The sequence below is a fragment of the Marasmius oreades genome, chromosome 9 (genome assembly GCF_018924745.1).
Source record: "Marasmius oreades isolate 03SP1 chromosome 9, whole genome shotgun sequence".
NCBI classification, from domain to species: domain Eukaryota; kingdom Fungi; phylum Basidiomycota; class Agaricomycetes; order Agaricales; family Marasmiaceae; genus Marasmius; species Marasmius oreades.
This window is the reverse complement of record NC_057331.1, coordinates 873,306-887,558: the sequence shown is the minus strand read 5'-3', so window position 1 is coordinate 887,558 and position 14,253 is coordinate 873,306. Positions and strand designations below refer to the sequence as shown.

General features: G+C 48.2%; 5 protein-coding genes and 1 non-coding gene across 6 annotated transcripts; 4 read left to right on the top strand and 2 right to left on the bottom strand.

The window, feature by feature from the left end:
* Positions 1-120, bottom strand: E1B28_013204. Its single transcript has one exon. It is a non-coding gene; the product is annotated as a tRNA-Met (tRNA).
* A 2,634-nt stretch (positions 121-2,754) lies between these two features.
* Positions 2,755-4,491, top strand: E1B28_013203 (uncharacterized protein). Its single transcript, XM_043158348.1, has 5 exons — positions 2,755-3,328; positions 3,382-3,509; positions 3,575-3,646; positions 3,702-4,084; positions 4,149-4,491. Exons 1-5 carry the CDS (start codon positions 2,764-2,766, stop codon positions 4,396-4,398), a joined length of 1,398 nt encoding a protein of 465 aa, XP_043003693.1. The 5' UTR covers positions 2,755-2,763; the 3' UTR covers positions 4,399-4,491.
* Positions 4,492-5,612: 1,121 nt separating this feature from the next.
* On the bottom strand, positions 5,613-7,562 carry E1B28_013202 (uncharacterized protein; the record flags this gene model as incomplete). Its single annotated transcript, XM_043158347.1, has 9 exons — positions 7,102-7,562; positions 6,994-7,048; positions 6,816-6,939; positions 6,706-6,756; positions 6,442-6,653; positions 6,238-6,386; positions 6,133-6,187; positions 5,800-6,077; positions 5,613-5,741 (listed from the first exon to the last, which is right to left on the bottom strand). The coding sequence occupies exons 1-9, from the start codon at positions 7,414-7,416 to the stop codon at positions 5,613-5,615; spliced, it is 1,368 nt and encodes a 455-aa protein (XP_043003692.1). The 5' UTR covers positions 7,417-7,562.
* A 1,576-nt stretch (positions 7,563-9,138) lies between these two features.
* Positions 9,139-9,545, top strand: E1B28_013201 (uncharacterized protein; the record flags this gene model as incomplete). The annotated part of the gene is made up of 2 exons (XM_043158346.1): positions 9,139-9,405; positions 9,462-9,545. The coding sequence occupies 2 exons, from the start codon at positions 9,139-9,141 to the stop codon at positions 9,543-9,545; spliced, it is 351 nt and encodes a 116-aa protein (XP_043003691.1).
* Positions 9,546-9,697: 152 nt separating this feature from the next.
* E1B28_013200 (uncharacterized protein) lies at positions 9,698-12,484 on the top strand. The gene is made up of 11 exons (XM_043158345.1): positions 9,698-9,803; positions 9,869-10,041; positions 10,095-10,227; positions 10,284-10,475; positions 10,533-10,684; positions 10,746-10,864; positions 10,928-11,047; positions 11,100-11,289; positions 11,348-11,429; positions 11,497-11,757; positions 11,830-12,484. Exons 3-11 carry the CDS (start codon positions 10,118-10,120, stop codon positions 11,948-11,950), a joined length of 1,347 nt encoding a protein of 448 aa, XP_043003690.1. The 5' UTR covers positions 9,698-9,803; positions 9,869-10,041; positions 10,095-10,117; the 3' UTR covers positions 11,951-12,484.
* E1B28_013199 (uncharacterized protein) lies at positions 12,447-14,145 on the top strand (the record flags this gene model as incomplete). Its single annotated transcript, XM_043158344.1, has 13 exons — positions 12,447-12,484; positions 12,539-12,551; positions 12,620-12,674; positions 12,734-12,784; positions 12,841-13,073; positions 13,138-13,182; positions 13,241-13,294; positions 13,357-13,416; positions 13,475-13,565; positions 13,621-13,664; positions 13,721-13,743; positions 13,805-13,825; positions 13,881-14,145. 13 exons carry the CDS (start codon positions 12,447-12,449, stop codon positions 14,143-14,145), a joined length of 993 nt encoding a protein of 330 aa, XP_043003689.1.
* Positions 14,146-14,253: the final 108 nt, after the last annotated feature.

Sequence of the window (14,253 nt, the reverse complement as noted above, 5' to 3'; positions counted from 1 at the left end):
TGCTCCCTGCAAGGCTCGAACTTGCGACCTCAGGATTATAGCTCTATAAGGAGCTTCATATCTTCAAATGAATACATATCAATATGAGACCTGCGCTCTAGCCAACTGAGCCAAGGAAGCATTAATCAGGATTACCTCTGTATAATCGACCTCCGCTTTCGCTCGACGTGCTTCCTTACAGCTGAATGCGAAATTGTAGCGCAATTATGAACCAATATTCGACCCCGCCTTTGTTTATTTGTTATTTGTAAACAAAACCCAAATTTGGTAACTGAGGTAATTGCCCGACGCTCACGTGAAGGTTGAAACATTGACCCACCGCCGCCTCTTTCCACTCAACGTCCAGTGCAGGTGCAGGCCGTCACTTCTAAGACTAAAAAGACTGAGTATCTACCTAAAGCTCTCTGAAAACTGTCTACAAGTCCTTTTCGATTCAATGTTGATGGAGTGGGATGGAGTGCTGACGTCGGGCAATTACCTCACAGTTACCAAATTTGGATTTTGTTCTGATCACTACAAACAAAGGCGGGGTCGAATATTGATTCATAATTGCGCTACAATTTCGCATTCAGCTGTAACAGCACGACCTGCATGATATTACGATATCAATGGACGAACTTCCCTTCAAACCCCCACCAAAGTAATTCTGGTTCTCTAAACGGGGCTCCAGACTGAAGCTAACTCCTACGGATGCGCCCCAAACTCGTCTCTTTCCCGGTAAATGCTCCAACGCTGATGGCCTGAACCGCTGTCTAACCTGGTTATATCTTCCTTCAGGTTCAGGTTCTTTGATAAAGTTCGGCTGAGGCCCTGGGTACATCATCACCAGATGTTCGGCGGTCAGTGCCCGGTGCCTACAAAAGATATGATGGCCACATTTGCCACGAAGGGGCGACTAACGGAATTCGGACTTCACGGGCTGTCACTGGGGCTGCCGACGAAATCTGTATCTATCATCTAGGACGTTGTTCATGCGCACCGTCGCCAATGGTTGTGTTAACTCTCCTGTGCTACTTCAAACACACGGAGGATGCTAACCGAGAGAGGTTGAATGGAACGTTTGACTACTGGATAAAAATTCCAACGAAGCTGAGACCACGGCGGGTGCGGTTCAGCTCAAGGATCTCAGCAGCTCGCTGCTCAGCGGTAGGAAACAGGAGGCCGGGACTGCCTCTTTACCATGCTCTAATTTGTAAAGCTGATTTCCCTCGACATGCGGCATCGAGTCCGTATTAGGAAGTTTGAATAGCGAGTCAGTGACTATATTGACTCTATTGGATCAATTCTTCTCTCTCCCTCTCTACCTCAGCCACCGACACAAATCAAGCCCTGAACAGTAACGTCGTTCGTGTTTCCCTGACGAAATGGAAAGGGTCCTCCTAAACGTAGTCATCTCCAGGCTGCGCCTCCAAATCGATCCCGACGGTGGAGCCGAAGAAATTATCTTACATTTCGCTTGGTGGGTAAGGGGTCCCTGTGACTCCTGCCTGCACCTCACGTCGAATGCGTGCTTCGCTACTTGAAGGACGGTATCTTACCAGGTGACAATCCTTGAGCGCATGATTCAACAGTCGACCAATACGATGTCTTAGGGCGTGGCAAGGACTCGAAGGGAGTTGCTGCACTGTCACAGTGTTCAGTGCTCCATTTTCCCATTCGGTGGTTTAACGAGATTCACTGATTCGTCCCCACAAGCATGGACGGCTAATTCTCGTTCAGTAAAACCTGCAACAGAGCCACGGCAGTTCTAAAATAATCGCCATCTACATTTTCTGCATTCAGGTTAGCCCATCTGGGTGTAAAGAGGAGTCCCGACTCTTGACGACGTCAGGAACAGTTTCGCATTGACGGCTAATGAATACACCCGGATGATCGCAATTTCCGGCTGTAACACTTCGACCGTCCAGCCCTCTGTAATATATACACTAGCCCGCCATGGGCGTGGTTGCTGAACATTTACTGAACATTATCACCGGATGGCACTCATTGACGGTCAGCTTGATCTAACTTTATACTCCCAATGGGTAAAAACATGCCTTTATTCACGATTTTTTCGACAGAATCGGGGAATGGTGAGCAATGAAACCGGTAGTAAGGAAATGACCTCGTGACGCTCATGATGCTGTAGATCAAGTTTCGGAGAAGCGCGTCCGTGGAAGCTGATTCCCCCCTTTTCTCAGGCGCTCAGACTGGCATGGGACAGAATATCAGGTCGTTGCGAAGGGACCGTAACAGCAACGCGGACTCGTGCGCTTCCTGGTTCGCTATGTACTACAGCTTCCCGGGTGTATTGGACAGGCTCATCAAGGAACGCACTTACATTCGAGGGAGATCCAGGTACTCAGAGGCTGTGAACCATCAAAACTTGCCTCTTCTGGTCTAGCATTCACAATACCTCTTGTCAGAATCTAATTGTCGACACATATCATCTGCAAGGTAACTTGACGTTTCCAGGGAAGACTGAAACGACGCGGGTCCGATTGCGAAATAACCTCTAGTAAGCATGTGCCTCATTGCTGTTATGAGATGTCCCTCGATAACCATCATTTCGTGGTCAAAGCCTTTCGAACTTGGTGGATATCCTATTCCCACGGCCAAAGACTGAAATCCATCAATTGTGCCTAGTTATAAGTATACTCCCAGGAGGAGTTACGGTCGCATTGTCGCTATCATCAATGGTACATTCTCGGATCCTGAGTACGGATGGGTTCAGGTATATAAATCCTGTAATGTGCCAAGCCGCTGTACCACCCACATCCCACCATGGCGGCTTTGCAAGGTTCAATCATTCCAGGCTTCCATGGTACAGTTCTCACTCCTTCCTCACCACAATACGCGTCCGCGAACCAACGTTTCTCTCAAACTGCCGTACTCAAGCCAGCCTACATCGCCCAACCCGCTGTTGATTCAGATATTCCATTGGCTCTCCAGTTCGCCCTCAAACACCATGATCCACTCGAGATCGCCGTCAAAGGAGGAGGGGTCAATCCGTATCCCGCCGCAAACACCAATGGTGGTCTTGTCGTCGATATGTCGCAGCTGAAGTCGGTCAAGTTCTCGGCTGACAAAAAGACGGTGACTGTTGGTGGTGGCGCCCTTTGGGGCGATGTCTACGCTGAGGCTGATAAGCAAGGGGTAGTCGTCGTTGGAGGGAGTGTTTTCCTCGTCGGTGCTGGTGGCTCGACATTAGCAGGAGGTTATTCTCCTTTGTCGGGACAATACGGTATGGCGGTCGATAATATGGTTCGAGCTAGTGTTGTTTTGGCGGACGGCCGGAGCGTCACTACTGACGCTACTCATGAACCTGACCTCTTCTTCGCGATTCGAGGTGATCATTTCATGAACAAGACCGTTTACAATCGTCTAAATTGCCATTTCTAGGCGGGGTCAATCAGTTCGGGATTGTCACGGAGATGGTTTTCCAAACTCACCCTTTCCCTGGACCGATTACGGTGGGATCCCTTGGCTACCTTGGAACGGATCTCCCTAAGGTTTTACAGGCGTTGCATGTATGTTCATTCCGTGTTTGTTCCAGCTTCTGTGGAGAGCGCTGATGTTCCTTTCGCTTAACTAGAACCACTTCGCTCACCAGGATCCAAGTTCAAAGATGATACTGATGTTCGCCCGCTCCCCACCCGACTTTTCCGTTAGTCGTCTCGTATACTTCAAACGTAACTCCCATCTAACCGATTAATAACCAGCCGACCATCTTAATTCTCCCCTATATCGAGAATAAAAAGACCAACCCCGACACCGTTCTCGCACCGTTCCGACAAACTGCCACGCCAATCTTCGAAGCTTTATCAGTCGTCAATAACTTCACTGCCGTGGCCCACGCGGCTGATTCTGCTTTGACCGGTCAACCACCCCGTGCCAACATCGACGGAGCTTTGTATAGCGACCTTTGGGACGATGTGGCCACAGATGTCTATCAGAAATGGGTCGAGTTCACTGGACAGTCCAAATTTCAATCTACGATCGTTATGTGGGAGTTCTCGCATCGAGATAAAATCGCTTCGGTTCCCGTAGGTGCTACCGCGTTTGCTGCGAGGAGTCCACATTTCTATATGACCGTTACTGCAAGGTAAGTCGGGTTTAGGCACCTATGGATGACAGGGACTATATTCAACGAATGACATTCCCCTAAGATACTCCGACGCATCTGATGATTCACAAGTCGCTCAATGGACTTCGCAAATTGCAAAATCCGTTAAACAAGCACAGATACAGAAAACCGGAAAGCCTCTCCCTATACCAGCTAGCTTGGCCCAAAGTCCGCAGACAGAGTCCGTACAAGACGTGTTTGGACCGAATCTTCCGAGATTGAGGACGGTGAAGAAAACGTATGACGCGAGGAAGGTTTGGAACAGAGGCTGGGTAATTGACCCCGCACTGTGAGGAAAATTGTCGATGGTATTTCCGAACACTTGCAGTTGACCAGTCTGCTTCTCGAGATGTTCGTTGAATGGATTGTAATAAATGTACTCACTAGGCATGAAAGAGAAACGAAGAAGTAACTGCTTCAAGTCGACGATCGATTTATCTGTGACCAGGTTAAAAGGCTCACGAGCGTGAGCCTTAAGTAGCTGGCAGAGTACAGCAACTCAAAGAAAGTTAGTCGAAGATTAGTCGAGAGGCCCCAGGTTGGTAATGCGGAGTTTCCCGAATGGGATGATACGGACCGTTACGGACGACATCGGTCCGCTTCGCTTCCATGGTAACGGAGAAATCGGTGCCTAAGTATACTATTCTGGGTAGGGATATGCAACACGTCTGAGATCCATTTACACACACCACATACCGTCTTAAAAATTTGACCAGAACAGTGTATTAGTGCTCAAATTGTTAACCTGAATTTAGCTGAATTTTAGGAGACTTGTACGAAGTCTCGGAGAGTGTCCGAGGGTGGAACGAGAAGTGCAAAACTTTTTGTCACGTATCGTGGGCCACGTCCAGCAAGACATCGGCAAGACATTCTGCACAGCCAAGCCTTGCCATCGCCTACCGGTCGATTGGGGACTTTTGGGACTCGTTTTGCTTATTTTACACTACCTTTCACTCCCCTATCTCCACAAACTTGTATTTAGCCTTATCAGTGTTGTTTACATCTTGCTATGTCTTGATATTTCTACTCTACAACGAGAATTACACTGTTCCTGGCTTGTCACGCCATCATGATCACCACAGACACTTCACTGTATTTTAATTGTCTTGTTGGATCCTGTGTATTCTGGTGGCCACAATTGTACATACAAGCTCGTATGTACTCTAAGAAGCTTGTAAAAAATTGTTGAGCCCACAAAACGACGGGAACACTCTGTTTTATGAAATGTTACATATCCCGGTGCTTTACACATCGAAACCCAAAATAGTATACCGGTCCAACGTTTAGTACGTTTAGTTTTCATCTGTTTCTACTACTTCTCGATGAGCGTTACTGCTTAAAGAACCGCCGAGTCCGCTCATTTTTCCTGTGCATCACAAACTGATAAGCTGTGGAACATCGGTTCTACACAAAAATTTCATGAATATCTCGGAGTACATTTTTTGAGTGTATGAGACCTGCGAATCAAGTAGTACAACGAGTAGTCTTTGCTAGTTGGTCTCGGTATCTAGACGGGAGAGAAAATGAATGCAGGCAGCGGCCCAGGCTTGACAGACTCAAGCTTCCATCCGGAATGATCTCCCAAGTGAACAAAGTCCTCCAAGGTACGTTCCATACCATTCACCAAGTTCAACATCTTAGTCGTCCGACATTAGCAACGCTTCTGCTAATAGATCATAAGGGAAGGAGCTCACCTGAATGTCTACCATGGTAACAAAGTGACCAGCAGCGAAGTTTGAGAGTAGTGGTGCCGGTGCTGGAGGGCCTATTACAGCGCCTGGCAATGGAGGAACTTCAGCACAAGCGTGGGGGACGACCATGTCGAAGACAATCAGTTTCGACTTCGGGTCGGCAGCTTTACGTAGTGTAGTCATGATTTTCTGGCTTGTTGACTGGGGCCAGTCATGCAGCACTAGTCGCATGAAGTACACTGCGGCCTTTTCCTCCTTTTGCGGGTCAAAGAAGCTATGAACTAGAAACAAGAGGGTGTCAGTCTGGTTATAGGGAAAGAGGTCGCGGGTACAGACCTTGTAGTTTCACTTTCCCGCTCGTTATTGCGGTGGGTGCTTCAGCATCCCAAAACTAGAGTGGTCATCAGGATTTATCCATCTCATTGAGAAGACAGAACTTACCTTCTTCGCATCACCAATCACTGGACCGAGGTCTTGAACAATATACTGTAACTGAGGGAACGCCTTGTGCAATGCCAAGGTGACAGGACCAACACCACCCCCAACGTCGACAACAACGGCATCATTCCCAAGAGACTTCCAATCAAATGCTGGGCAGCGAGTTATGACGAGCTTTGGATAAAGAAAGACAAGTTGAGTGCGCACCTTCGATGTATGTGGAAGGAGGGAACCGCTCGCCTCCTCCTTTCATAGCAGTGTTGAATCGGTGCCCTCTCATTGCGTTTTCTGGTTGTTCAAACCACTCCCAGATCGATGCTTTTGTATTCATAGCCATATTGAAAGGCGAGGCTGCGTCCTTGTGTCCGCCTGAGAGGTAAGTCGGAATGAAGGGACTACTCTTCAACGCTTCGTCGGTGCTATCAATATCATTGAGTATGGATCCCACAATTCTAGTAAATATGAACGCACATATGCCCTACTACGGCGGCAACGGGAGACCCATCGTACTGGGATGCAGGACTGAAGATCGGTTCTGTTAGTCCAATTAAAGGTGAGGCTTGGATCACGTATCGGCGTACTTTTTTCGCATTTCTTCCACGGATGAAACCTTTACTAGGGAAGAAGAGATTCGGTTGTTGGCAAATACATTCGGTGCGACCTCTCTGAATACGTGTCTGGTGGCCAGGAACCGGAGTACTCTTGCTGTTCAAGGTATCGATGAGCGTAAACGTACATTCTCGAACGCGAATGACTCACCAAGTGGTCCGCTTTCGATCCCAACTTCCTTGGATATATCCTGAACCGCCATTCCCTGGAGAGATGGTAAGATGAAAGGGCTCAAAGTACCGGAGGAGAATGTAGCACCTGTGTACCTGCGTTCCCTAGTACATTGGCGACGTGCGCCTCGTTGACGGTTCCTAACGTCGCTGACATGTACATCCCACTAGCGACCTCCTGCAAGGATTCCATGGGAGGTCTGATTGTTGCGATAAGTTGTAGAGACGCAGCGACCACAGTTCGAATGGTCATATCTAGCGCGGCGTCATTGTCCAACGGTCCTGGTGAGAATGGTTCGTTGAGAGCTGGAAAGGAAACGTTCTCTTTCTTGTAAGCGGACTCAATAGAGGCCACTCCATTGGAGATGATCCCAACCAGATCAGTGAGAGGGCTTGAATCCATTGATTTGGATGCTTTTTTCCCCGTCGACTAGAGCTGTGAGCGGACATGAGTCGAGGAGAGCCCATTTTATAGAAGCTTAAGAAGCTGTGAAATGTGCTGAAATGTGCTGACAAGAGAATGACCGCCATCAAAAACACAGGTCCTTCGGGGTCCTGAGAAGGATTTAAATTCCTAATAATAATACAGGAACCATATTTGATCCAAATCTGGAATCAAACTCGGCCGAAATTTTCACGGAGATACGTGGAGGTCACGCCCTAATACATCGTGACTCGCCAATTTAAAATTGAATATCATACTACTTCGCTTTACCTCCAACTCCGTCCATACCGAGAGATCCAATCTCAAGGTATCAGCGCAGACCTTATCAGAGTGGTCTCCGGATCATCCAATAATGCCTGACACCACCCGATGAAACCTCACTGGATATCAGCTTGCGGTCATGGACTTCGTCCAATTCGTTATAGTGCGGTCGGTCGTACTATACAGAACCGGCCAGGGCTGTTCTAAATCCCCAATATGTCAACTTTCCATTTTACGGTGCACTGAGATCCCGTCCGCTCTACGCGCCAACCCAGAAGACTTTAAAAAGCCAAGGTGTCGCCGGTATCAGTGACCCTTGTCCTAGCTACCACTTGCTAACACCCTGCGATTCAACTCACCCCTCATGCCCTCTTCCAACAACGCGCCGACCTGGTATAGATGGGTATGAAGTTGAATCCATCATTTCAGCTCCTTTCAACTCACCTGTAACACTCGCTCTCAGGTCCAACTGTCCAGAGTGAATAAATTTGCCGGTAGTCTGCTCATCTACTGGCCAGTCTGTTAGACCTTCACATCCTGCCCCATCACCAACCTCGTTTCTGATGACCAAGTACAGCGTGGACAATTACTATGACTGCCTATGCAGCGAGAATTCCAATCTCGAACTACATTTTCCTGATGGTTTACGGTCTGCTCGGAACGGCGCTTCTTCACAGGTTAGTGGTTTGGTCTATTTGTGTGAATGAGGAGCGACTGACTTATTTTCAGTGGGTTACCTGCTTCTGTCTATCGACGCTCACGGCTCATGTTACGGCAAATGCAGGTGTAGGATGCGTCTGGAACGATATTTTAGACAGCGAGATTGACAAAAAAGTCGGTAAGTGATAAAGATATCTGAATATGAAATGAATCATCTAATGGCCATTCAGAACGTACGAAAAATCGGCCGATTGCCTCGGGACAGGTTTCAATTGGAGGTGCTTTGGTGTTTGTCGCCATTCACCTGATCCTGTTCCACGCGTTTATCAGGCCGTTTAACAAATTGGCGTAAGATTACTGTTCTACAGCTCGCTTTACTGTCTTCCTTCTCATGCAACGCAGGTGGCAACTCGCACTTGTGGCGATCGTGCCTCTTCCTGGTATCTACCCGTTGATGAAACGCGTCACTTATTGGACTCAGGCATACCTTGGTCGTTTCCCGTTGGTTTCGAGCCTGAAAATGAATCCTGACACCCATTTTAGGAGTAGCTGTCAATTTCCCTGCCTTCGTCGCTGGCGTTGCTCTAGACCCTCAGTGGGACTCAGCTTTACCCGCGGCGACAGTCGCACTTTCAGGGTGGTGGTAAGTAGATATTGCCTCGTCCACAGATATGTTGATATGTAATCTGTGTGGTCCTCCGTTCAGCTGGACAATGTACTACGGCAGGTATCGATTACTTGACGCCATTTCGTTCGCTAATGTATATTTCAGATACTGTCTATGCCTCTCAAGACAAGAAGGACGATCCTAAAGCAGGCGTCAAGTCGACTGCACTATTATTCGGCCGCTACGCTCGGCTGATGCTACACATTTTCGGAACCCTGATGATGGCCTGCCTTGCTGCTGCTGGTCTCATGAATAAACAAGGTACCTGGTTCTTTGTTGGGACTGGAAGCGCGGCTTCGCATCTATTCTATCAAACGTTGCGGGTGGATCTCGACGATCCAAAAAGTTGTCTTCGTTGTGTAAGTCCGACATACGTTGGTTTTTGTTCACATCTCTCACGATGTTGCGGAAATAGTTCGAATCAAATGCATGGCAGTTTGGTGGAATTGTCTGGGCGGGTCTTTTTCTGGATTACATTACTTCAGTACATGTCTGGTGATAACTCCATGTATAATTAAAGCTAGTCCTGCCTTCAGTTACATCGACGGTGGCGCCAATGGAGTTTGATATCCATGTGATCCATTACGTACGATCTGTCAACATACCCACCCGGGTTGATCGGCTTGGACAAACGACCCCAGACACCGGCGGGTTATCTTTTTTTTCCTTCATGATCACCCGATGGCTTCATTCGAATGTACGGAAAGGCACCTTCCCTTCTTTCGTTCGAAGGAACGCTCGTGGGAACCAAGTAAAGGTAAATGTGAACGCGACTTGACTCGACACGGTTAACCCCAACGAGATGTCGTCTACTTTGACTAGCCAGACGCTGATTGCGATATTTCTTCTTCTCATACTGTATTGGCTGGCCTCGCGCCTTCGCCAAAAGCGGCCTTTACCGCCTGGCCCCCCTGGACTACCGCTGGTAGGAAATATCTTCGATGTACCGAAGGAGTATGAATGGACTCACTGGGGAGCATATCTGGATGTCTACGGTACGTGCTGTATGGTTGTACTTCTCGCCCCCAAATTAATGCAAGGAAATCAGGCCCAATCAGCTCCCTTAAGGTTATGGGAAAGCCCATCATTATCCTCAACTCTTTGGAAGCTTCTATCGACCTGTTGGAGAAACGTTCAAACAAATACTCCAATCGCCCAGAACTCACGTTTGCGGGAGAAATGTGAGGGTTTCTTCACGTTCATGTCAGTGGATGCTAAGCTTAGTTCAAACTTCAAGGATCGGCTGGAAAAGACATATGATTATGAGTCCATACGGAAATCGTTTTCGCTTACTACGCAAGATGGTTCTCCAATGCGGTGGAACAAAATCCGCGGTTCAACGTTTTCAAGATGCTCAACGGGATGAAAGCTTACGGTTCGTCCTGGCAATAGCAGAAGATCCCGAACAGTTATTGCGACATCTGAGGCGGTGAATCATCTCTTTGAAAAACACCATCAATCATCCTGAGATTGACTGTTCGAACAGTTCAATAGGGGCAATTTACCTATTGATGTCGCATGGGTATCACGTCGAGCGGGACAGACCTGACCCACTTGTGGGGCTTGTAGAAAAAGCAGCTCAAGACTTCTACGTTTCAACGCGTCCAGGTACCTGGATAGTCGACGTCCTTCCATTCCGTACGCCGAGGGCCTCGTATCTTTTGATCACGTTGATTCTATTGGTATTTTATATTTTTAGTGCGACATATTCCAGATCTACAGGCGTTCCGATTGCCATTCCAGGCTGCGGCAGCGAAGTTCAAAGAGACATTCGATCGTCAACTCGATGTTCCTCATCAGTTCGTTGTTGAACAGATGGTTAGTGAAATGTTATCACTCAGCCGGAGGGCTCTTGACTAACTCGATAGGACGATAATGAAGCGTACAGGAAAGGCGATACCTTCCTTCAGCGCCTACCTATTGGAAACCGTGGAAAAAGATGAAGAAAGACAGCTCATCAAATACGTATCGAGCACACTTTACGGAGGCGGCCTCGATACCGTACGTACTACCCTGATACGGTGGCTGATCGATACTGAGCCAAAAAAAATAGGTCGTCTCCTCGTTGGGTGCCTTTTACCTTGCAATGGTGATGTACCCGGAGGTGCAACGAAAGGTTCAAGAAGAGCTTGACCGTGTCATCGGGAACTCGCGACTACCCGATTTTAGCGACCGCGACAACCTTCCTTACCTTGCCGCAGTTCAGAAAGAGGTCATGCGGTGGCATCCAGTGGGACCAATGGGTTTGTTCATGGTTAAGTCAGGTTAGCCTGTCAACCGATTGTTTTTTTTTTTGCCAAGGGATCCCACACATGTCGACCGCTGAAGATGAGTACCATGGCTATTACATTCCAAAAGGAGCCACAGTCCTGAGTAACCTTTGGTGAGACGACGACTCACCTTTTCCGTCCCTGAGATCTCCACTGACACGTTTCGTCTTCGCGGAATAGGAAGATATCGCGCGACCCGTCTTTATATCGGGACCCCAACGTCTTTATCCCCGAGCGATACCTCGGTCTAAATCCCGAACAGGATCCATCAAGCTTTGTTTTCGGCTTTGGTCGCAGAATCTGCCCGGGGCAGGAACTTGCGCATGCAACAATCTACATCTGCATAGCAATGTCTATGGCGGTATTGGATTTTACGCGGTGTAAAGACGAAAATGGAACGGATATCGTACCGAATGGTGAATTTCTCTCTGGTACTGTTAGGTTGGTTTCCCCCCCTTTTTTCCCGTTCTCATGCTCTGCTGACCCGATGCTCTCCTGACCCGATGCTCTCAGCCATCCTAAACCCTTTAAGTGCGGTATTGGAATTCGATCTGATGATAGGTACCGCATAGCCCATGATTCCATCGACAGCCTGATACGCATTGACGGTGATGGTGACAAACTGAACTTGTGATCCGCACTGTAGCCCAGATAACATGCAGCAACCGCCACAGAATCAATTAGTCACGGCGAAGGTTCAATTGACTCATCGCCGGATCTCGGTAGTGACATACAGCTATGGATGAAATATTAAACCGCATTGTGAAAATGTTACCATGCTCACCCCACCAACAGAAATGTCAGATGTGCTAAACTTACGGCAGATGAATTGCTCACTACTGAGCCGTGACGGACTCGAACTTCATGGCGCCACCCCCCAGGAACTTCCGATTTCTGGCACTTGCTCCTTCTCACCTGCCTTCCCGGATGGTGGGCATCAGCCTGTTTCACGTTCTGGTGATCCATGTCAATCAAGTTCCTGTCCTCAAACCCTCCATTGTCAGATCGCCGAGTTCTTCTAAGTTTAGTGGTTACTGAATGCACGGGCGGGGAGCAGGGTAGCTTATAAAGCTGCTAACTTGAAACTTGTCAGAATTTAAATCTAGGCAGCGGCTCCCGAATATTCGACAATGTCTGCACCACCACCTATCCCAAATCTTGAGCCAATGTGAGTTATACGCTCAGAGTTCTTTATCTGTTAAACTAATCAACCATGCGTTAGTACTGCTCCTCTTGTGCGCCTTGGCTGCGGCTCTTTCTAATCTTAAGGAGCCGGTTACTCACTCAACTTTTTTTGTTTCAGCTCCTTGGTTCTATGTTCAATTGGGGTCTGTGGGGTATCCTAGCATGTCAGACTTGTGAGCTATTCACTAGAGAGCTTCGCGTGTTCGTGCCTGCTAACCTAGTACTGACGCAGACCTGTATCGCGTGTATTTTCCAAAGGATAAACCGGTGTTCAAGGCTCTGAGTAAGTCTATTCAATCTCTTAAGCGCTGGGTGCGAGAGATTGACGATTCCTTCGAGTCTACGGGACTTTCCTTCTCGAGACCATCCAAACTGCACTCTCTACACACGACACATATATGTGGTTTGTGCGCGGGTTTGGCGATCCCTCCGTTCTTGGAAAAACACTCATCTCGCCCTTCGACGTACCTATGATGGGGGCGGTAATAGCCTTGGTCGTTCAGTTATTCTATGTCTATCGGATCTATTCATTAAACAACTCCTGGGCATGGTTTTGTGTCCTCATCGTCATGGTCATTCCCCATTCCCCACAACCATTACAAACCCGAAACTGATGTACAACGCCTAACTTTATAGATTACTTTCGCGCAAACGGTGGGATCTTTCATCGGAGGCATTCGTGTACGCTCCCTCATCTCATTTATGTCGTACTTTAACCTGACTCTGCGACACTGGACAGGGCCTCAAAGCTGGCACGTTCGCAGAAGCCCCTGACTCAACGAGTGTGGTATATGTGAGTACTTGAGTGCTCGATGCCTGAGCTTCTCAATAACTCTGTTGACCTACCGTGTGCAGCTCTGGCTTGTTGGAGAGGCAGTTGCGGACCTGATGATCGCGGGAGCCATGTTTTTCTCGGTGAGGGCATCATTCGTTACAGTGGCCGTCGAAATCCCCGTGGCTGAAGTGAGTACAGCTGGTTTACGCTCGTAGGAGTACCTATCGCTTGTCCCAAGACATTTTATTCAAGGTTGTCATCTTGATAATTGAGAGCAATACCCTCACAGGTGATCGTAATTTTGGCTTCGAGTATCATGGCATTCGCTGACAGCTAGCCAACAGCTGGAATCGCAGTGCTATCATTGATTATGTTCGCCGGATTCCCGGTAAGTCGTATCCGCGTTCTAGCCGGTGATTTAGCGCTGAGCTCACAATAAAACAGAAGCAGAATTGGTTCACATGCCCGTGAGTCTCACACATCAATCTCCAAGGGCTGCTCTGGACCTAGTATTGATGAATGCCTTAGCACGCTCATTTTGGGAAAGGTGTAAGTGAACATCGGGACTGAAATAGCCAGGAGAAGCTAACAGTTTTTATCTCAGCTATGCCAATTCACTTTTGGTGTCCTTCAACAATCGTATCGTGCTTCGCAATATCGCATCGAGCGAGGTTATGTCTACCACTCAGCCCAACCTGACTTTCAACCACCCTTCGTCTGACGTTCCTCTAAGCTCTCTCAACACCCCGACGTCGAGTTCCAAGTTCAACACCGGACGGTATACCCTTGACTCAGAGGAAACCATGTCATTCAGCACCAACCCCTTGCACAAAGTTTCTGCCCTCAGCGGGAAGAGTCAGTATGTGTAGAGGAACCAGGAACTAATACTGGAATCTTTTATTTCTCACAGTTGAGAAAGTCACTGAATGGGGTTACTGGGTTGTGGTTGCGATGCGGCCCCCGACCCGATCGAAAAT